The 23,043-nt window shown below is 52.4% G+C and overlaps 1 protein-coding gene across 5 annotated transcripts; it reads right to left on the reverse strand.

Annotated features, from left to right (window-relative positions):
* Nucleotides 1–569: 569 nt before the first annotated feature.
* Nucleotides 570–22,600, reverse strand: DPP3 (dipeptidyl peptidase 3). Of its 5 annotated transcripts, none has more exons than XM_037517510.2 (18): nt 22,543–22,600; nt 21,100–21,377; nt 14,574–14,663; nt 14,090–14,227; nt 13,592–13,666; nt 12,938–13,031; nt 11,341–11,471; nt 11,102–11,232; nt 10,964–11,022; nt 7,967–8,161; nt 7,680–7,792; nt 7,260–7,352; nt 6,380–6,442; nt 6,167–6,291; nt 5,958–6,078; nt 4,747–4,926; nt 2,540–2,702; nt 570–1,120 (listed from the first exon to the last, which is right to left on the reverse strand). In XM_037517510.2, the coding sequence occupies exons 1-18, from the start codon at nt 22,592–22,594 to the stop codon at nt 948–950; spliced, it is 2,274 nt and encodes a 757-aa protein (XP_037373407.1). In that variant the 5' UTR covers nt 22,595–22,600; the 3' UTR covers nt 570–947. The 5 variants fall into 5 exon arrangements, with proteins under 5 accessions (XP_037373407.1, XP_037373408.1, XP_054553428.1 ...); XM_037517511.2 differs by having other exon boundaries at nt 21,100–21,374; nt 22,543–22,595; XM_054697453.1 differs by lacking the exon at nt 22,543–22,600 and adding an exon at nt 22,277–22,300 and having other exon boundaries at nt 21,100–21,374.
* Between the last annotated feature and the right edge of the window lie 443 nt (nt 22,601–23,043).

The raw sequence follows: 23,043 nt of genomic DNA on the forward strand, positions 1-23,043 counted from the left end.
GGCCCAGACTCCGAGAAAAATGCAACGACAAAAAGATTAAATCCCAGGATTCTGACTGAAATTGCGGGGGTTCCAGTTTCTTTTCAAAGATTTCTTTTATTTATGCATACAATAACTGGGGTGCAGGCCAGAGGTGGCGGTGGTGAGAGGATTCACTAGAGACAGAATGGGGAGCAGAACAGGCAGATCTACTGAAATCCACTGCTGAGGGGAGCAGCGGGGAGACAGGAGAGGTCTGCTGCACCGTGTGGGTCAGCTCCTTGGCCCAGCGGCTGGGGATAGATTGATAGCACTGAGACTTAACCCCTGTGCCACCAGGGAGGCCTGAGGGGCTCCAATGTTTAGGTTCTGGGAAGATCTTATATTCCAAGAATATCCATGAAAAAGGACTACAAAAAAGTGTGCCATGTTTATCCCTGTCACTGTTGTCTCATTCAGAGGAGATGAAAAAAAACACAAAACCCCTCACCCTCCTGTCCCCTCTCCAGGTCTTGATCTGGTCCCACTTGGCTCCCCTGGAGCAGATAGAAATTAGACACAGGCAAGGAGGAGACCCCACAAATTGCAGAGCTGGCGATGGTTGTAATATTTATTTTTCTGGTTATAAAAGTAATACAGAACAGTGCTGGATTGGGAGAAACCGTTTCGAGTTCTGTGGATCTAGACAGGTCCCTTCTCAGAACTTTCGTTGCCTTGTTGGGAAATTGGTTGCAGGAGCCCCGTCTGGCTCACGTCACAGAGGGCCGCCCAGCACGAGTGAGGGAACACAGGGGAAGCACTTGGTGAACTGCAAAGTGCTGACAGATGGAAGATTAGTGACACCACCCTCGGCTGAGGTAGCACCAAGGTTCCAGCCCCTGCCCCTTCCCTCACCCCTCACACCCGCTTCAAGGGGGCCACTGCAGTCTTGGTTTGATGGCGTGAGAGGAGGGACCCACAAATCCTCCTCAGGCCTGGCCTGATGGGGCCTCGCTGGAGCCCTTCCAGTAGCGGGCATCAGCTGTGGCCAACTGGGTGAGGACCTTCTCCAGCTCAGGCCCATCCTCGAGGAAGCGATCGGAGAAGGATCGGATGAGGCCAGCAGCCGAGGCTTCGTACTCCAGAAGCTGCACTTCCGAGCCTGTGGGGGGAGGGAAGACAGTAGGATTGTCATGATCTTAACCGTCATCTTCATCAAAGCAACAGCGAGTTCTTCCTGAGTTGTGTGCCCTAAATTGTGTTCACCATTTTAATAACCTAACTGAAACCTCATACAAAACCCTATGAGGAAGGGAATACGAAGGGGGAGCAGCGCTGAGCTGCTGCATTCATTCACTTAATACTGATTCCAGGGCCACCCCACTGTGTCCACTCACTCCAGCGTGCAAAGGTTCTGTGCGCAGTTTTCCAACCCGGGAGGCGGCCATGCAGGTTCAACTGGCCATGACGGGGGAGTGAGGGGCACTTTTACATTTAATGCTAAGGCTCCTCCAGTAAAAAGCTGTGAGCTGGGCCTCCCCTGGTGGTGCAGCGGTTGAGAGCTGGGCTGTGAAGCTGCCCGCAGCCTCTGCAGCACTGGTTCGATCCCCGGCCACCGGCAAGGGTCCCACATGTGCGCAAACCTCTCCTGCTGCCCGCTGCTCCCCTCAGCAGTGTATTTCGTCGGGCTGCCTGTTCTGTTCCCTGCTCTCACCCTCCCGCGCTTCTGACTGTACTCAGTGCTCGTATAAATAAATAAATAAATCGGAAAAAAAAAAAAAAAAAAAAGCTGTGAGCCTAGGGAAGAAAACTCCCTTTGCCTCAGTGTCCTTGTAAAATGGGGATCATAAAAATACCTCCCTCAAGGGTTACTGTGAGGAGCTAAAGGGTTCATCCAGGAAAAGCACTTGGCCCTTGAAGAACGCACGCATGTGAGGCAGGCTCGCTAGAGCCAGGCGCGCTGTCAATACTGGCTTATCAGTGAAGACACGAAGCCCAGAGGGATAAGTGACCGGGCCAGGGTCACAGGGCAGTTCTGCTCACCCTCTACCCGCATGGCACCCCCTCTAGGAGCCTCACCTGAGGGGTGAGAGGGGAGCAAGGTACTTGGCCCAAAGCTTCTACTATAAAAGGCCCAGGCACCGTGCAGACAGGGCCAGGGCTTTTGAAAACAGAACCATCACTTGAGAAGGGAAAGGGACCACGGGCTGCTGCTGTCTGTGCTGGATGCTGTGAGTCCTGCCGTCCCCTGGGATCCTCCTGGCCGCTGGGTCCCAATTCGCTGACCTGACCTTGCTCCTGGACACTACTTTCTGGAGACACATCTGGCCTCCCCCTAAGCCTGGAGTCTGTCTGCTCCACTGGCGCCGCCGGCTCCCCCACACCTCCTCACCTCATTACCAATACCAATGCCTTATCACCTGGCATGTGAGGTGGCGCAGTGCTGGTAGAGGCTAAGGTTTGGCCTGAGGGTGACCATGGCCACAAGGGAAGGGGTGTCCACTGCAGAGAGCCCTCCTCCAACCTCCACGCACCCTCGTGCTCCCCACATGGCCCTCCAAGGGTGCTCGGAGTCCCTTACCTTCCAGGCGGGTGTTGGGTTGGACGATGAGCTTCCGAGATTCCTTGCGGAGCAGCACCGTGTCCCTGAGGGTGAGGAAGCACTCGGGGGGCGCATCGGTGACGGCCGCATACCCCTCATATAGGGCCCGGCCTCCAACCACGTCCCCCGTGGACTTTAGCACCTGTAGGAAAGCAGCAGTCAGTGCCTGTGGGGGTTCCCACCTGCATCTGCAGGGACTCTGGCCCTCTGCTCTCTCGTCATGCCTGTGTGAAAAGTGAGAAATGCAGACCAAACGCTTAGCACGGGGATGCGTCTGTTAAAATGAAGCTGCTATTTCTCACTGGATTCTCATTTGAGCTACAGGCAAGGGAGGCATTACCCACCCCCCAAAACCAGCACCCGCCCCCCCAACCAAATATATATATAGTACATATGTATTAAAGAATAACAAGACACCAGGTCTCCCCAGTGGCGCAGCGAGTTGAGCACAGCGCGGTGAAGCTGTCTGCAGTCTCTGCAGGGTGGGTTCGATCCCCAGCCAGCCAGGGAGATTCCCACATGGTGTGGCAGACCTCTCCTGTTGCGCCCACTGCTCCCCTCAGCAGTGCTTTTTGTTCATCTGCCTGTTCTGCTCCCCACTCTGTCTTTGGTGAATCCTCTCACCCTCCCGCACGTCTGGCCTGTACCCCAGCTCTTGTATAAATAAATAATAAAATGTAAAAAAAAGAATAACAAGACACCCCCACAACCCCTGCCCAGCTTAAGTTAGACCAGTTGCCCCTGGGGTCCCTGGCGGTGCAAAAGGTCCTCGGCTCTGTGCTCATTATTCCCTGACTCTCCCCGGATTCCATTTCCGACTACAGAGTGTTAAGCTTCTGCCTGTTTTTGAACAGTAAGTCCTCACTTAATCTCGTCAATAGGCTCCTGGAAACCACAGTCCTCGGCACATGCTTCCATGGAAGCTGGTCCTGGCACAGGCGGTTTCGTGCAGCATCGGCTGGGATTGTTTTTGTCTCAACCTTATGATAAAATGACTCATGCCTCTTCCCGTGGACTTACCACTTATCCCGTGGACTTATCACTTATCAGAAGGTACTCAGGCCCTTAGATTTTTGTTTCTCTTTGCTAAAATCCGAAATACTCCTTTGACAATATCTATGTCTATAAATGTTGGGGTTCTTCTTGCAACTTGAATATAACCTCACCGTTAGAAAGCAGCAAGGTGGTATTCTAGGGAACACCTTTCACACGAGGTTGAGTGAGTGAAAGTAACGCTCCACATTTCTAATCTAATTTTGCTATGTAGATATTATTAATCAGTCCGGTTTTATGATTTTTAGAACCTTCTGTTTGCAAAAATAAAATATCCTATAGATATTAATAAAGAAAAAAAAAAAGGAATAGCTTCTCAATGGTGCCCCTACTTCACTGGGTCAGAACTGCCTGGGCCCAGCTCAGAATTTCAGAATCAGTGTCTGGGGTGGGGCCCAGAGTCCGCATTTCTCACCTGTTCCCGGTCCATGGGTCACTTTGTGTGCCACTGGCTTGGGTGACCTGCTATGCTATCTGCTCAGTTCCATCCTGTTGCTGTTTCATTTTTGCCCAATGAGGCAGGTGATAAATCCCATTTGACAGATGAGAGAAGTGGGGCCTAGCATGGTAGAGTATGTGTCTCCAGTTACACAGAAGAACCCAAAAGCTTCCCAACTCTAAGCATCCCTACATGGGGATGGGGGGCAGGGGAAGCCAGGGTCACACTGACCACAGCCCTTCCCTCACCAAGCGTAGGCCTCCTTCTGTTCCTCGACCTCCCACACCCCCAGCTCATTCCAGTTCTCAGAACAGCCTTTGTGCTCTCTTTCTTCTGCTCGCAGATCTCCTCAGAGTGGGTTCCTTCTTGACACAAATTCTGGCTCAAACACTACTTACTCCAGGAAGCCTTCCCTGATCACCCTGGCTAAGGTAGCTCTGAATTCCATTCCTTTCCAATCTTATTTGCTGTCATATTACCCAGTTTGTTTCTTTCAGGTCTTGTCAAGACCTAAAATTATCCCGTTCACAAGTTTATTGTCTTCCCGCGCTACATATAAAAAACTGCTCGCGGTTTGTTCTCGGTGCTGGCACATAAAGTCACTGAATGAAAGAAAGCACGAATGAATGACTCAGGAGGTCAAGAGGCGGCGTCAGAGGATGGGGCACCTCCAAGGTCGGTGACCCCGGCTTACCTGAAGCCTCCGCAGGAAGCGCTCCAGCGCGGGCTTGCCCACAGACCGGATTTTGCTGCGGTCAAGGCGGACCCGGGCATCGGGGCGCCCGTCGGATCCTGTGGTGGGGGTGACGGTAACGAGTCCCTCGCCAGCCTCCAGCAAGACCCTCAGGATCACAAACCGGGCCTGCATGTGGGCCTACGGGGCGGGGGGCGGGGGGGAAGGAGTCACTCACAGCCCCGAGATAAGACGACGGAGCCTGATACGCAGTGTGCGCTCATTAGCCGTCAGTGTTGGATTCCCCCACCCTGTGGGTCCTTTCCTGCCTCTTCCTATCCCCTCAAACATTTCCTCCTTCCTCCCTCACTGGGAGAGCAGGGGGCCCTGGGGATAGAGAGGCCATTTCTAGGCAGGACCTGGAGTCCTGTGCTCCTCACCCCATTACCTGCCAAACTCCCCCTGATGATAGCAGTCACCCCCCCTTCCAGGGTCCCTCAGCACCAGGACCCCAAGCACTTCTTCCTCACAGTGGAACCAAGTGGGCATCATTTTCCCAGTTTACAGATGACAAAACAGAGGCCAAAGAGGTGCAGTGACTTGCTCAGGGCCACGCAACTGGTGAGGGAAAGCCTGGGCATAGGTCCGAGTCTCCTGACTGCAAAAAGCGCATTCCTCCCACGATGCGACATTGCCTCCTCAAAGCATATTCGGTTGACTTTTTAAAAAAATCCGCACTGCTAACCCTCTCTCCAAAGCACTCCTCCCAAGCGAGCTGTCCTGGCCTGTCCTGAAGGCACAGGAGGCGGGCTGCTGGAGTTTGCATCCTGGCTCTGCTGCTCACCAGCAAGTCACTTCATCTCTTGATGCCTCAATTTCCTCATCTCGAAAATGAGGGTAACAGTAGCACGTACCTCCTGGGGTTTATTTAGAGCAAATCACCAAATCACGTAGAGTGCTTACAACTCTATAGGGACTGAGTGAGTCCCGGGGGGCCATGTTAGTGGTCATAAGGTCCACAGAATCTCACCTGATTTGCCCTCAAAAATGGGCAGGGAGATCATTACTCCTGTTTCAGACAGAGACACTGAGGCTCACAACAGTGACACGACTTGGCCCCTGACGGTGGAGGGTGCTGCTAGGATCACCCCCAGGTTATCCCTGCACCCAGAATCCTGATCTTGCCCCTCCTCCACCACAGCCCACTCCTCTCCAGGGGACCCCCCACCCACCTGTCTCCAGTTGGAGGCCTCGGGGGTGTAGAACTCCAGAGCCAGGAGCCCGGCCCGAACCATATTGAGCCAGTTCACGTAGATCACATCTTCCGCATCAGCCCCCTTGAAGCCAAAGATCCTGGGGCAGGAGCAGAGGGGGCAGGGCAGTGAGAGGCTGCCTGGCCCTGCCCTCCCGGCCAGCAGCCCCCGTCCCCAGGGTGCCCTACTCCAGCACGTGGGGATTGAGGCAGAGGTAGAGGCCCACGCTCTCCGCCCGGCACTCTTCGTAGCTGGAGGCGATGGTGCTGAACTTGCTGTCCCAGGTCTCCCCGCTCCGGTACCAGCTCTGAATCTGGGAGGGGAGATCCAAGGAGCAGCCTAAGGGAAGCTGCTACCCAACCTGGGCACTCCTTCCCAGGGCCCCAGCCGGCCACCCTCACCTGCTCCCCGGTCTCTGGGTTGATCACCGCCTCCTGGTCAAAGTTGAAGGCTCCTTTCTCATCCTGCAGGGGAAAGGTCATGAAATGGAGTGAGGGGTGGGGGAGTCCTGCTCTGTCCAGATCTTCAGCCCTGGACCCAAGGGCCTGTAGGGCAGCCCAGAAGGTGAGCTGGGCGGAGCAGCAGGTCTGTGGACAAACTGCTGCCTCCAAAGCTGAGGCTGGACCACCGGCTACAACGTAGCACTGGAGGTGGGAGGGCAGCACTGCTGCCCAGCTGCCCGGGGACCCGGAGGGCCGGGGAGGACGGGGTTCACCCAAGCCACGGACGACCCGGACCATGTCTCGGAACCTCAGTCAGAGACGTCCCCAGGGGTGGGCCTGAGCGCCTGGTCCCTCCCCTGTGCTGGTCAAAGAGGCCACAACACATGATTCCAGAACAAATGTCACCTCTCCTTGTGCCCAGTGTTTCACCACCAGGCAGGTAAACCTCACTCCCACCCTCCCAGGATGGTTCCTTATCACCCTCTTCACAGAGGTGGAACCTGGAGCTCAGAGCCTAAACATCTCAGAGTGGAATCTGAACACGTGACCTCCGGGCAGTCTCTTCACAACACCTATTTGCTGAGGGCCTGTGCCAAGCAACTCCTCCTGCTCGGGAGACAATGAACTCTCCTTCAGGCCCCATTCATCCTTGGAGCGCCCAGGACATTTTAGGGGCAGGATGAGACAGGGTGTTCTCTGCTTAAGGGGTCAACTTCCCCACCTAATCCCAGACCCAAGAGCAGAGATGGAACCAAGCTTAGCCATGGGAAGGGCCAATGGCAGGGAAGGAGCACAGAGAGGTTTGTGCCGGGCACCTGGGCCTGCATCACACTCTTACCTGGACAAAGAGTTTGCCACTGCCATGGCCCAGCAGCTCGTGCAGCCCCACCTGCACGTCAAAGGAAGGCCCCTTCCAGCGGATGTACAGGTCCTGCCAAGGGGGACAAGCAGAGACAGTGCTGTCCACGTCCCTCTACGGCCACCCAGCCGGCCATCTCCCCTCTGCCCGGCTGAGGGCCCATCACGAGGCACCAGATTGGTAAAGGCCTATGGCAGGCCAGGCTGGGCACGTACAGTGTGCTCATGCCAGCAACAGCCCAGGGGCAGGGGACGCCTCTGCCATCTGACAGGTCAGGAAGCAGGTGTCAGTCAGGAGGCCACGCGGCCAGAAGTGGCGGAGCGGACTGAAGCCATGCTTTCCTCTCCCCTGTGCTGGGCTGCCTGCCTCCCTGCCTCTGCTGAGATCACCGGTGCCCACCTTGTCATCCTCCTCTAGGAAGGTGAGCTTCTCCCGCTTCGTGGCGTAGGCCACGGCCAGCACATTCCCCAGCGACACGTTCTTAAAGCCTTCAGTCTGCCTCAGGTCGTCATCTGGAAAGGGTGGGGAGGGGACCAAGAAGGGGCAAAGTCAAGGGTCAATGACAAGGACTCGAGACGAAAGGAATTCATGGTCAGACTGAGCAGGGGGAGGCGACAATTCTAAATGGAGGCTCTTGGGGGCTGGGGGATACTGCCATGGGTCTCGAGGGGCTTGAGGAAGCTCACAGTTGGGGATGTTGATGCCAGCAGGGATGCCGGAGCCAGCAAAGGTGAGGACATCCAGGGAGGTGAAGTCAGGGGTGAGGAACTTGTCCTTCTCGAAGGCTGGGGGCCAGGGCAGCTCCTTCAGCAACTGCTCCGCACTTGCCACCAGACACTCAAACTTGGCACTCATGGCCTTGTTCACCATGGCCACAAAGCCTGCAGGGAGGGAAGGGCGCTGCAGGCTGGCAGGGATGGAGAAGGAGTCCAAAGTCTCCTCGGTCCCTCAACCCCTTCAGCCAACATGCATGCGCAGAACCTGCTGTATGCCTGACCCTGGGCTGGCCCTAGGGAGAACAGCGACCCCGGCCTGGACCTGCCTTCATGGAGGTCACAGTGCGAGGATGGGATGTGAAGAGACGGCTTCACTGGGTAACATCTGAAAGGGATCATGGATTAAAGGGATCTGTGGGGAGCACATGGATGACATAGCCATGGTGCTCTGCCGTCTCACAATTTTCCTGTTTCAGATTTTTCCTGTGTCTGCTTCTCTTGCGAGAACAGCAGGGCTTGACCATAAAATGGTTAAGTAGAGTGTAACAATGGGAGGAAAATACCCAAACCTAGCTTACACAAGGAGAAAACATTTTTTTCTTCAGTTGACAAGTTATGTTTCTGAGTGTGGGTCGAGAAAACTATTTACTGTTCCCGGGGGGACTTCCTGACTCCCTGGAACAGAAATTACCACAGGGAAAGAAACCAAGGTACCCCGCTCATGGTTAAACAGATAACAATTAGAAATGAGGGGGGTTCTATTTTGTTTCATGCTGAACCCAAATTCAAGTTATACTGTAACTCAACCAATCAGGCTCTACCAATTTGCATCTTTCTGTACTTCGTTTCCTAACCCCTTAAATATCACCCAAAGTCCCACCCTTGAGAGATAGCTTTGTGCCCTGGCTCCTGTCTTCTTGCCGGCTGACTTGCAATAAAACACTTTCTTTTTTCAAAGCTGGTATCAGACTCATTGGCTTCTATATGCACGTGGGGTAGCCAGACCATTGCGAGGTAATTTGGTGGGAGAGGATCACATCTGCAGTGGAAACAATTACTTGGGCAAACAAAGATGCTCTTTGTTTTGAAGGGAGCTGTGAGTGTTCCATATGGTGAAAGCTTGTGAGGGAGGCCACTGCACAGGAGGGCTAGGGCTGATCCTTTCAGGCTTAATGTAGTTGGAATGCCTGGCGCAAAGCAGTGTTTACAAAATGACCTAATATGGAACACGTTTTCTATGAGGTCCTTCATTAAGAAAGAGCTCGTGGTCAAATAAGTTCGGGCAATGCTAGAAGCTTTATCTCCAGCTTCTTAGAGGTTCTTAACATACAATTGCATATTAAAGATACTTAAGAGTCCTGTAGACAAGAACCCTTGCTGTTAACTAGGTTCTTGGTATAATTTCTGTTAACCCTGCATGGCTTTTGGAAAGGCCTGTCCCAAACTGCTACCTGAGCAGGCTTTTGGGTTAACCCGGCCAAGGGTTACGCTTAACAAAGCCTTCCTGTCTGAACGCACTCTCATTACACCAGGCCAGGGAGACAGGATGATTAAAAAATAGCAAAGGAAAAGCAACCTAAACGTCCAGCAGCTGGGGACTCGTTACATAAATCAGAGGCTGCTATGTGACAGTACACCAAATAAATGTTATACATCCAGTGCAGTATCAAATGTCATGGGAAACTACTTGTAATATATTGTATGATGCAGCTCTTAAAAAAAACATGGTGGGTCTATTAATATCCAAGATTTACTGTTCAATGAAAAAAAAAAAAGCAAGTGGCAGAACAGTATGTCCAGTAAAACCTCATTTACGCCAATCAATGAAAAGGTGTGCATGCGTATGTGTCTGGGTACCCACACGTGCACATACCCTTAAATAAAAGCCTGGGGGGGCTCTGCACTCAAGTGTGAACGGCCTTCTGGAGGGGAGTGGCAGAGAGGAGAGCAGTCAAGAAGAGGTCTCCCATTTTATCCCACATACATCAATATTGCTCCAATTATAACAAAGATGAGTTTTTAAATTACAGACACACCCCTGTTTTCCAGCAGGTCTAGCTTTCTATGAAAATGAAAGACAAGATGCACATTCTGAATTTTACCTTCGGTGGGTGCAATCAGAGTGGATCACTTTTTCTGTACTTTCAAAAATTTTGACCGGAAACATGGAAAATCTAATGGTCACAATGGAGTGCATAAAAGAGGGGGATCCTCTGGGGTCTCAGCCCCAAGAGTGGTCCTGGCTGACGTGCTGCAGGCGAATCAGGACCCAGGCAGGAAAGCTGTGGGTGTGCACAGCTGCCTCCTCCGCGGGCCCTCAAGCGCTGCCCCCTCCTGCCGTGCCGGGCCAGACCTGGGGACTCAGGTCCAAGCCCCAGGTAGGTGCTCGGGCTGTCCTCTCTCCTCCCAGGTGAACCCTCTCTGGCACCTGCTGTTGGATGCGCCAGACTCTAGGGAAGGATAACATTTGGCAGAGACAAGCCTAAACCCTCAGGTTGGGTGCCCCACCTGGCACAGGTCTCACAGGAGTGTGGGCATGGGGCCCAGGCAGCTTGCCGCCTGAGAAAGAGCAGCGGCTCAGGTTCTCAGCTCAAGGTCCTGGCACTCACTGTGCTGTGCCATCTGGCCTCACACTGAAGGGTGGCACCGATGCTCCTGGGTCCGCTGGCCCAGGGTCACTCAGTTGGAGAGTGGCAAAGCTGGGCCTGGACGGACACCAGAGCCAGTGCAACAGAGTGCCTCAGAGCCAAGGCTCCCGAGCTGCCCGCCGCCCTGCCTCAGTCCCCGCACTGGTTCAGTGTGGACTGTCTCCTAGGATGACTGTCTACATGAGCTAATCTAGGAGCGTGCCCAGCAGATGATGAACCCTCCGTGCTGGCTGCTGTTACTGCTAAGGAAGTGGGGGAGACACTCCTTGGGACCTGGAGGAAAGGAGGCCGACCTGACCTCCCGCCTCCCAGAAATTACCTTCAAATTCTCCACGGGAACCAAAGGGGTCTCGGTAGCTCTCGATGAACCCGATGTAGCTGGTGGGGGAGAGAAGCTGAGATGGAGGAGGGGCCGGCAGGAGGGTGGGGGAGGGGAGGGGAAGGCTGGGAGCCTCACCTCTCCACGATGGGGCCTTTGTCCTGGATCCAGGAGCGTGAGCCCCTCTTGTGGGCCTCGATGGAGCCCTGAGTGAAGCTTTCCATGTACTGGGCCAGCATCTGCTCCTGGTGGCTGTTGGCCGCGTAGGCCTGCAGTGCGCAGGGTCAGTCAGCCCGGGCCGCCCCTTGTTCCCACACCCTCCCTTGCTGCTCAGAGGAGTCCGGAGCCCACACATATCAGTCCCTGGCCAGCCCTACCTTGGCTTTCTCCAGGTGCTCCACTACCTTCTGGAGGATGGGTGCATAGTCCCCCCGGGTCACCTGGAAATGACTCCCCCGGAATTCATAGCCCTTCAGCTTGGAAGCCACTTCCTGGTCCAAAGCAGGCTCTGAGGAAAGAGGGAGCGCTCAGGGAAGAGGTGGGTGTAAGACACCCCAGCTGGCTTCTCATCACAGCAGACTTACTCTAAGATCTTCAGTCACAGTGGGAGGCTATGGGAGTGGGGCTGGGCCTGGCAGGCAGGGAGGGCTGGGTTGCAAAGTCCTCAGAGGGGCTTGGGTGTTTCTTTCCACGCTGTACCCACACTCCCTCACCTGATAACAGACCCAAATTTTTCTTTGAGAACTGCTCACCACTGCCACCTCCAGTCCAGGTGGGGGGAAGGGGCGATCTCAAGTGTGACTTCAAGATAGGCTTGGGGTCAGGTCTAGCCAGTCAGAAACCTGGCTCTTGACCACAGGAATAGGCCCACACATAAACAGAGGACCCAAAATAAAAAAAACTAGAGCCACTCCCACACCTAAAAAGCATATCCTAGGAGAAAAGAATCCTCTTTCTACCAGGAAGGTCAGGCTGGTAGCTATGAGGTCCCGTGTAGGGAACCTGCCATAGATAAAGTCAGAAGGAACTGAGCTAAGGGATGAAGACAGAAATTTCTGAGAAGATTTTCCAAGCAGCTGGATCGAGTTGTGCCTAAAGCCACCTGACTCTGACTCTGGGCTTCCTAGAATTAACTAAGCTTATAAAGTCCCCGTTAGGCAAATTTGAAATAGGTTTCTTCACTTACAAAAAGAAATCTGAGTAGGGGCCTCCGTGGTGGCGCAGGGGTTGAGACACAACCTATGAAGCAATCCACAGCCTCTGCAGCATGAGTTCGATTCCTGGCCAGCCAGGCAGTAACCCACATGGCGCAGCAGACCTCTCCTGACTCGCCCGCTGCTCCCCTCAGCAGTGGATTTCATTCAATCTGCCTGTTCTATTCCCCCCCGTTTCTGGTGAATACTCTCACCCCCCACACATCTGGCCTATACCCCAGCTCTTGTATGTATAAATAAAATAAATCTTTAAAAAAAAAAAAAGAAATATGAGTAATGTCATCTTTAGAAGTGGACTGGACTTTACCTTGAGGGTACTTTGAAAGATAGGAGGCATAATTTGGGAAGGCCACCATCTCCACCTTCCTATACCTCCAAGACGCAGAATCACCTTTTCCACAAATCCTTCACTTATATGCTATTTGGCTTTCTCCCCTAGGCTATCATGGGATGTACTATCCAGCCTCTAGCCCTACTGCTGGTGTGGCCTGGAACCTTCTGTAACCCTGCTGGAGGGCAGGCATGATGCCTGCACATCGCTCAGCAACATTCACCCAGCGGGAGGGCTGGAGCGCTCACCTCCCAAGATGTGCAGCACAGCTCAAAGCTTGGAGCCTAGCGAGCCTTCCACCCACGTCTTCTAGAACTATTAGGACTTCTCCTACTCCCTGGGGCTACCCCATAACCAGAAGCCCTGTCCTCGGTTCCAGCTGAGGGGGGTGTGGAAGGGGCAAGAGAAGCAGCGCTGGCTGGAGCATACCTGTGCGCAACACGGAGGCCAGTCGCACCTCGTAGTGGGGCTTCCCATCCTGGCCAACCTCCTTGAAGAGCCGTGTGTTGTAGGCACTGAGGTTCTGGAAAGACCAGGGCAGGGGGTTGGGAAGAGTGAATCTAGAGAGGGCTATGCGGTGGGAGGAGGAACAGTGGGCCACACAGGGAGAGAAAGCACAGAGGCATAGCAGCAGGGCCTCCGAGGGACTGGCTTAGTGGCTGGGAAGAGGGAAGGATGGTGGGGGGGTGGGGGGAGTTGGCAGCAGGTTGGGGCTTCTCCAGCTTGGCCCAGTACACGGAGCACCAACTTTTACTAAGTGCTAACCAACTGTGCCGGGCACCATGTGACCGGGGCTAGCCCAGGGCTACAGGGGGCAGGCCCCCCCACTCTCAGACGTGGTGACCAGCTGCTGGGAGGTGAAGGGGCTTGATGGCGCCCCCATCCTGCCCTGAGGCCTTGATGGGGCAGGGCCACGGCTCTGTCTCTGGGCAAACTGAACCAGGCCAACTCTCAGACAAGGCTCCCAAGTCTTTTCTACCTCTGGACACAAGATGCCTGTGCCTCCCAGCCCCATCTGAGACCCAAAAGCTGGTGCTAGTGGTAAGGGGAACCCCCAACCCTGGGATTCCCCAGTCCCCAAACCTGTGAGTCCAGAAAGTCTTGGGCTAGTTTGGCATCTTCCATGGTACAATCCCCAGAGAAATAGGTGGTGATTCCCTGTCGGAGAAAGAGGAGTTGAGATCAGGGAGCTGCAGGAGCAGATGGCAAACCCCTTCTCAGCGCCCTTTGCAGCATGTGCTAGCAGGAAACCCTCACGCGAACAGCAAACATCTCGGCCTTCCTGTACCTCAGCTCCAGCCTCTCACAGGCTGGCAGCCCTAAGGCACTGAGTCCCCCAAACCAGGCAGCCTCCAGGATGCCCAAACTCCTTTCCCATTCTCCCCTCCTCAGCTCCCCTCAGCTCTCAGCCCCCCTCCTTCTGCACACAGCATCCAGGCTGTCAGGACCAGGAGGGCCGTCCATCCAGCCTATCTCCCTCTTCACAGGTGGCAGAACAGAGGCCTGCAGAACAGAGCCCTTCTCTCAATCCCAGGTGCCCGGAAGGTCACCCTCCACTCCCCGGTGCAGAGGAGGCCTCACCTCCTTCCCCAGCCCCAGGTGTCGAAGCCTGGGCTCCAGAGAGAACATGAGCTCCCCGCAGGTCTGCCAGAGGCTCCTCACTTCTTCCGGATGCTGCTGGGCAGCCTTGCTTCCCAGGATCACACGTTCCAGCTTCTCCTGCAGGGGAAGGAGGCTACTGGCTCAGCCACATTGTCCAGACCTCCCTTCTGGGGCCTTGGCATCCAACGCCAAGCTCTTTACCCACCCTTGGAAAGCACCCGGGCACCGAGTGCAGTGCACAAACTAGCAGCACTGACACTGCCCCAGAAACATGGAGCCTCACGCCTCTCAGCTCGGTCAAGTCGGAGAGAATGGCCCCTTCCCCTTTCTACATGTGGGGGCTGCAGCACCCAGCGAGGTGCAGGGTCAAGGTTCTGCTTGGGCCCACTCTGGTGGGGGCTCCCCCCGCTGCACCCTTCATGTCCACCCCAATTTCCACCTTCCCCAGCCTCCTTCAGCTCACCTTGGGCAAGTTGGGAATAAACTTGGTGTCGCCAAAGGACTTGTAGTTACCCATGTTGGAGTAGACGCCGGCGGCGTAGACCAGGAATGCCTGAGGGGGAAGTGGACATCAGAAACCTGGGTAGTTTACCCTGAGATGTTAACACCCCAGAGGAACCAATATGGGTGAGGCTGGGAATCCTGGGGGCAGGACCCAGATCCAGGCCAGTCTCCACACCCAAACTGGTCTCTGCCACTCCCAAACAAAGGTGCTCATCCACCTGTGCGCCCTCTGCCCAGCATGCCCCCAGCTAACAACGGCCACCCATAGGACCTTTAGGGTCTAGTTCTAACACCGCCTCCTTCTGCAGGAAGTCTGTCCTTGGCCCCTAACCTGGAAGTAGCTAGTGTCAGAAGCTGCAAACGTTAGAAATGGAGAGACTGCGGTCACTTACTCAAAGGCTTTTGCTGTCTCCAAATCTAGTCTCCCTCTGACAATACAAACACTCATCTTCCTTCTGGGAGAGGGGATCTCCCATCCCCCACTCCAGGGGTGGCAGAGACTCAGGCTGGCCAAGGACAGCCCTCCCAGGAAATGTCCCAGTGGCAAAAATCCGTTTTATACTGGGAATCCCAAGCCTGGATTCCCCTTCTGGAGCTGAGAGACGAAGTCTGCACCCCTGTAATATCACTGAGCCCCTGAATCTAGCCAGGCCGAAAGCCTCCCCTAGCCCTGAACTTTTCAATTATGTAAGCCAATAATTCTTAATAGATTTCATTTTTTTAGATCAGTTTAAGTTTCACAGCAAAACTGAGCAGAAGGTATAGAGATTTCCCATATACACCCAGCTCGCAGCCAGGGAAAGCGATCGGATTTTGTACATTAGCTTTGTATCTCACATCCTTGCTATCCCTGCTCATCGGTCCCAGGAGATGTTGGTCTTTTTTCCACTTCTGGATTTCTACATAGCTCACCGTGTCATCTGTGAACCAGGACAGTTTTGTGTTTTCCTGCTCCACCTGTACACCATCTTTGTTTCTGGCACATTAGCGCACTGAAATGCAGTGGTGAGAGGGGATATCCTTGTCTTGTTCCTGATCTTAGTGGGAAAACTTCAAGTTTTTCACTGCTAAGTAAATGTTAACTGAAGGGTGTAGAATCTTTGCCAAACTGAGGAAGTTCCCTCTCTTCCTAGTTTACTGAGTGTTTTTATTATGAATGGTGCTGGATTTTTTTTTTTTAAAGATTTTACTTATTTATTTATACAAGCACTGGGTACAGTCAGAAGCGCAGGAGGGTGAGAGAATTCACCAGAGCCACAGGGGAGAGCAGAGCAGGCAGACTGACGGAGTACACTGCTGAGGGGAGCAGTGGGCAGCAGGAGAGGTCTGCGCGCCATGTGGGACCCTCACCAGCAGCTGGGGATCAAACCGGCGCTGCAGAGGCTGCGGGCAGCTTTGCAGCCCAGCGCTCAACCGCTGCGCCACCAGGGGAGGCCCCAATGGTGCTGGATTTTGTCCATTGCTCTTTCTACATCTACTGACATGATCACACGGTTTTTCTTCCTTACCCTGTTGATGGACCAACCCTAGAAGGTCAGCATTACCCTAATACCAAAGCCAGACGAAGACTTTACAAGAAAATGACAGACCAAGACTTCTCATGAACGATGATGCAAAGATCCTCAAGAAAATATTAGCAAATTGAACCGAGGATGTGTAAAAAGAACCATACACCAGGATCGAGGGGGTGTTTATCCTGCATAAACTCACTATTGGGCCCTTGAGAAGCCTCGTGAGATTGAGAAGAATGTACATTCTGCTGTTGGGTCAAGTTCTCTACAGATGTCAGTTATATTCAGCGGATGGCAATGTTGTTGCATTAATCTCATCCTCACTAATTTCCTGCACATTAAATCTGTCCATATCTCAGGGGTGTTAAAGTCCCCAACTATAATCGTGGACTTATCTATTTTTCCCTTGCAGTTCTATCAGCTTTGCCTCATGTATTTTGATGCCCTTGTTAGACACACACCTCAAGATTGCTGTGTCTTCTTGGTGAACTGACCCTTTCCTCATTGTGTAATGCCCCTCTCTAGCCCTGACAACTTCCCAGGCTCTCAAGTTTGCTCTTTCCAAGGTTAACATTTCTACTCCCGCTTCCTTTGGATCAGTGTTGGCCAGATACACCTCTCTCCATCCACTCATTTTTAATCTCTTTATATTTAACATGGGTTTCTCATAGACAACCTGTGGATGGGTCTTGTTTTTTGATCTACTCTAACGATATTGTCTTAATCAGTACGTTTAGAACACTCACACTCAAAGTGGTTCTGATACAGTTGGAGTAACAGCACCCATATTTGTTTCTGTTAAGTAATTGTCCTGGTTCTTGTTTAGCTTTTTTCTTCTATTCTTTCTTCACCCTTTGTGGTTTTAACTGAGTCTGTGTATGATTTCATTTTCTCTTTCTTAGCAGAGCCATTGTACTTCATTTTTTACTCATTTTAGAGTTTGCAATATACACTTACAATTAATCCAAACCCACTTTCAAATAATACTATATTGCTGCATGGGGAGTGTGAGTACTGTATAATACTAAAATAAAGCTGACTCCAGCCTTTCTTCCCCTGTATCATGACTGTCACTTATTTCACTTATACAGAAACACACAGTTAGCTCACATAATTGAATGTTGTTGCTATTATAATTATTCTGATAAAACTATTTTCTCCTAGATCAATTAAGAATAAGAAAAATAGGGGCCTCCCTGGTGGTGCAAGGGGTTAAGACTCAGCACTATGAAGCTATCCGAAGCCACTGCAGCATGAGTTCGATCCCTGGCCAGGGAGCTGACCCACATGGTGCGGCAGACCTCTCCTGTCTCCCCGCTGCTTCCCTCAGCAGTGTATTTTAGTAGACCCTCCTATTCTGCTCCCCACTGTCTCTGGTGAATCCTCTCACCCCTGCACCTCTAGCCTACACCCCAGCTCTTGTACGCATAAATAAATATAAATCTTTTTAAAAAAGTAAGAAAAATAAAAGTTTTTATTTTACCTTCTTATTCCTTCTCCAATTCTTTACATAGATCTGAGCTTCTGACCTACATCCTTTTCCTTCTCTCTAAAAAAACTTTTAACATTTGCTGCAAAACAGGGCTACTGACAATATACTCCATCAATTTTTGTTTGTCCAACAAAGTCTCTGCTTCTCCTTCACTTTTTTTTTTTTTAAGATTTATTTGTGCATACAAGAGCTGGGGTACAAGCCAGAGACTCGGGGGTAGGGGGTAAGAGGATTCACCAGAGACAGAGTGGGGAACAGATCAGGCAGACTGACTGAAACACACTGCTGAGGGGAGCAGCATGCGAGACAGGAGAGGTCTGCTGCACCATGTGGGTTGCTCCCTGGCTGGCCGGGGATCGAACTCATGCTGCAGAGGCTGTGGATAGCTTCACAGTGCGGTGCTTAACCCCTTGCGCCACCAGGGAGGCCCTTCTTCTTCACTTTTGAAGGATAATTTCACAGGACACAGAATTCTAAGTTGATAGCTTCTTCCCCTCAACACTTTCAAATATTTCAATTCATTCTCTTCTTGCTTGCACGGTTACAAAGAGACATGATGTAATTCTTATCTTTGCTCCTCTATAGACAAGATATTTTCTCCTATGGCTTCTTTCAGGTTTTTTCTTTATCTTTAATTTTCTGTAATTTGAAAATAATATGCCTTATTATAAATGTTTTGGTATTCAATATCCTGCTTAGTGTTCACTAAGCTTCCTGAGTCTGTGATCTGGTAACTGAGTTTAATTTGGGGAAATTCTCAGTCATTATTGTTTCAGCTAGTTCTTCTGTTTTTAATTTCTCCTCTGTCTGGTATCCCCATTAATTGTATTCACACCTTCTGGATTTGTCCCACAGCTCTTGGATTTTGTATTAGTTGGGTGTTTCTTTCCCAGTATGTTTTCTCTTTGTCTTTCAGTTTTGGATGTTTCTACTGAGATGTTCTCAAGCTCAGAGGCTCTCTCCTCAGCTGTGTCAACTAACAACCCATAAAAAGCATATCTCATTTCTATTAGTAGTGTTGACTACTAGCATTTTTGTTCTTTCTTAGAATTTCCATGTCTCTGCTTATATTGCCTCTCTGTTCTTGCACGCTGTCTGTCTAGGAAAGTCCTTAAGATATTAATCAGTTATTTTAATTACTGGTCTGATAATCCCATCACCTCTGCCCTATCTGAGTCTGGTTCTAAAGTCTGCTCTGTCTCTTCAAAGTGTGCTTCTTGCTGTTCAGTGTGTTTAGCCAGATGTGATGTAATGAGTAAAAGGAACTGCTGTAAACAGGCAGTTAGTACTGTGGTGGTAAGGCATGGGGTGAGGGGGGTAGTTCTGTAGTCTATGCTGAGGACTCATCAGTCATCCAGTGAACCTGAGCCTCAGGCCTGAGCTTCATGTGTGCTTCTGGGCCCTGTATCTCCTCTCCTCCCCAAGAGGGACAAGATAACTGGAGCTGTGTGGAGTTGGGTATCTCCCATCCCCCTGGTCAGTTAGCCTCTGATCAAACCCTAACAGGTAAGGTTCTGGTTAAATAGTTTCCCCAGAGGGCAGGCCATGTTAAGAACAGAATGTTCTGGAATATTTTAAAAATGGTTGCTTCCCCTCCCCCTCTGCCAGAAATATGGGGGTTTCTTAGACATTCATTGTGAGAACCAAGTCAAGTTCCTGGAAATAAAGTTCACAAAAGTGTGGGGTTCCCCCTACAACTAGGCCCACTGGTGTTTTTAACTCTCAGTGAGACCTTCAGCAATTTGTCAATTACAGTTCAAGTTTTCCCATCCCAGCACTGGTTGCAGGGGAAGCTTCTGTGCTGGTAAGCTGTAATTCTCTGGACCTGTTTCTCACCTCTCCAATTAGAGAGCGAGGGAGCAGCCTGTCCTGTGACCTCTCTTCTCTTACAGATACAAGAAGTATCACTAATTTTTTGGTTTATCCGGCCTTTCACTTGTTAGATAAGATCGGTGACTTCTAAGCCCCTTACCAGCTAGGCTGGAAACTGGAAATCATAATTTTCTTTTACATTTAAGCCAATTTCAAGGGGGTTTATGCTCTTTGCAAAGAAAAAAATCCCACTGAAAATAGTAACACTTGGGTAGCACTTTTGCATTTATAAGCATTTCCCCAGCTAGTAACTTTTAATGAGTAAATCAAGGCCTCGAGATAGGATGTAATTACCTACAGTTATATAACAACAACAACATAAAGTAGCAGAAACAGCCTGAGCTCTGATTGGCTCAGAGATAGGTAATCCAATCCCTTTATTTTACATATTAAAAAAAAAACAACAGGCCATATTCTTAAACATTCTTGGTAAAACTTTGATAGATGATTAGACAGCATCAATTATAAATCTACAGAACCTTTGACCTATCAGTCCTACTTCTGGAAATAGATCCTATTCACACAGGTGCACAAGTATGCTATTCCCAGCGCTGTTTGTAGGCAGAATTGGGAACAATATAAATGTCCAGCAATAAGGAAAAGATTAAATTGATTATAGCATAGACTGCTGTGGAAAGCGTCACAGCCAATAAAAAGAATGAGGTGGGCCCTCCCTGGTGGCTCAAGGGGTTAAGCACCTTACTATGAAGCAATCTGCAGCCTCTGCAGCATGAGTTCGATCCCCGGCCGGCCAGGAAGCAACCCAGTTGGTGCAGCAGACCTCTCCTGTCTCGCCTGCTGCTGCCCTCAGCAGTGTATTTTGGTCAATCTGCCTGTTCTGTTCCCTACTCTGTCTCTGGTGAATCCTCTCACCCCCTGCATCTCTGACCTGTACCCCAGCTCTTTCATGCATAAATAAATAAATCTTAAAAAAAAAAAAGAATGAGGTGGATTTATATGTACCCCATGAAAGGTCTCCAACATGTGGCGAGCAATGAAAAAAGCAGGTCTTATGAGAATAGGGAGAACATGACCTCATTCACAGATGATGAAAATGAGGAACGGATACACCTGCACATGTGTCTGTGGAGGCAGAGAACCAAAAAGCTTCTATACCCCCATCCTCAGCAGCTCCTTCTGGGAGGGCTCTGAGGACGAGTGATCTTCCTCTTCTGTCTTTCTGCATGGCTACAATGCATTGAGAATGCATTCTTACATTAGTTAGCCACGAGACCCACAAACAAAAATCAGGGAACAGACAGAAGATTCCATCCAGAGACATGAAATGCAGTGGTAGAAGATCTAACCCTGTCTCCCAATTCCTGCCCTAGACTCTTCCTCCACCTTCTCTGAATCTCCACCGCTGTTGCCTTTACTCTGAAAACCCCAGCAGGTCACCAAGTCAGATCACCAAGAGGTACTAAGTCACTAAGAGGTACAGGCTACCCTCAGGCATATTTTGCAGATGAGAAGACTGAGGCTTTAAGGCAGGAGGTTCCTGAATTTGTAGACTTTGCTATAATTCAAAGAGAGACCAAGAACTTTCTACCCTGCATCCTGGTCCCTCACACCCAGAAACCAGAAATGCAGGTTGAACTAAGAGAACTGACCTGATACTCCTCCTCGGTAAGGCCCTCAGCCAGGGCATGCTGGCGCAGCTGGTCAGGGTCCTGGGCACGGAAGAGGCGGCTGAGCAGGGCATAGATGTAGGGGGCCTCAGGAGAGGTCTGCAGCAAAACAGCCAGACCTCCATACCAGGCGGCCCGAGACAGGTGGTGGGCATAGAGGCGCTCAGTGGGTGACAGCAGGCGGAAGGCCTCACGACAGTCCAGGCTGGACACGCCAATGTCACTGGGCAGGATGTACTGGGTGTCCGCCATGGGCCCTGCTGGGAACCGTCACCATCATAGCTGTCATTAACCACATACCAACTGCACATTCTGCACTCCCTTGGCCCCATTTAATCCTCCCCCAAAGTCAACAAGGTAAGGAACACCATCATACCTGTTCACCAGATGGCGATCACCCAAGATTACTTGTGTATCTGGAGGACCATATTTGGTCTGTGGCCCCTCAATCTTAAAGATTGAATGCAACCACCTGGTATCACAGATGGGGAAACTGAGGCCCAGAGAGGCTAGGAGCTTTGCCTAATCACACAGCAGAGGTCTAGAAAGCAGAGACCTGTTATTTCTGGTCTCCCAGCCCAAGTCCCTGTGTGTCTCCCCTCCTCCCTCTCTAACCTCCTGGCCTCCTCTTCAGAATTCTTCTTTAGGTTCTTCAATTCCGCCCATTTGTGCACATGGACACGGGGACGCAAGGAGACTACCGACGGGAAAACCAAGGTTCCCATCCAGGCTCAGCCCAGATTCCTAAAACCAAATCTATGGCTTCACCCTTCTGGGCCTCAGTTTCCACCTCTGTAATATGGGAGTGATAAGAACCCCAAGTTCACCAAACTAGATGAGGTCGCCGTGGATGGGATGCACGCCGTGGATGCCTCCCGCGCTAAAAGATCTGGCTTGTACACTTTGCCTCTCACTGGCCCCACGCTCTTCCCGCTCATTCCCTTAAATCTCCCTTAACCCTCCCAAAGCAGACAGGGTACGGGCTCCACGCCCCTGCCCTCCCCCGGTGCTCCGCCAGGAGAGCGTGGAGCCGCGGAAGTTCAGAGCTGCAAGAACAGTCATGTCACGAGTAGAAAGAGTGAGACCTGGGGAGGCCAAGCAAGTGACCGAAGGCCTCATGGCTCTGTGGGGTCCCCCCGGGCCCCCCAATCCAGCGCACCCTCCACTCCGCTCTCCCTCGCGAGGAAGGCGTTCCCAGCCTCCCCGGCCGACTCCAGAAGCTCCGCCCCAAGAGCGCCAGCCCGAGTTCTGAAAGGGGTGTTAACCCTTCGCTGCCCGGAGCGCTCCATGGCCTCGGGGCCACAAGAATTTGGAAGGGGCACTAGAGAGAAAGCAGAAGGGGGAGGGTCCTGCGCTCGGCACCACCTCGCTCCGTTCCCCGAGGGTGACACGTTATGACCCCGAAACCCGGGCACCGCGCCTCACCTGCAGCAGCTGCTCCGTTCGCAAACTCACTTCCTGCTTCCGGCTCCCCCATTCATTGGGGCTCCGCGAACTCCGCCCCCACCGGCCAATTACCAGGCCGCGGGGCGCGGATGGGCGTCCACGCCAGCCAATGGGCGCGCTCCCCCGGCCCGCTGGCTCCCGCCTCCAGGCGCGACCCGGGCACGCGCGGAACGGCCCCTGCGGCCTTGGCCTTTTGTCCGCCCGCCGCGCTGGCGCTGGGCCGGGAGTCCCGGGGGCCGGCCTGGGGGCGGCCGGGGCCCCACGCACTGACCTGACAAGCTCCCCCGGCGGCGAGAGTCGTGGTCGGAGCCCCAGGGACCCTCACCCCCGCCCCCCGGCCCGGCCCCCAGGGTTCTTCGGGATTTTCCCCAGGCCCCTGGATCGCCGTCGTGCTGATGCGGTGACCCTGCACTCCGAGACTGTGGCCACCCCGACCTCGCTGGACTCGAGGGCCGGGAGGTGGGGGCTGCGGAGACTGCG

This window comes from Talpa occidentalis, unplaced genomic scaffold (assembly GCF_014898055.3).
Source record: "Talpa occidentalis isolate TD23 unplaced genomic scaffold, MPIMG_talOcc4v2.1 talOcc4.17, whole genome shotgun sequence".
Classification (NCBI taxonomy): Eukaryota; Metazoa; Chordata; class Mammalia; order Eulipotyphla; family Talpidae; genus Talpa; species Talpa occidentalis.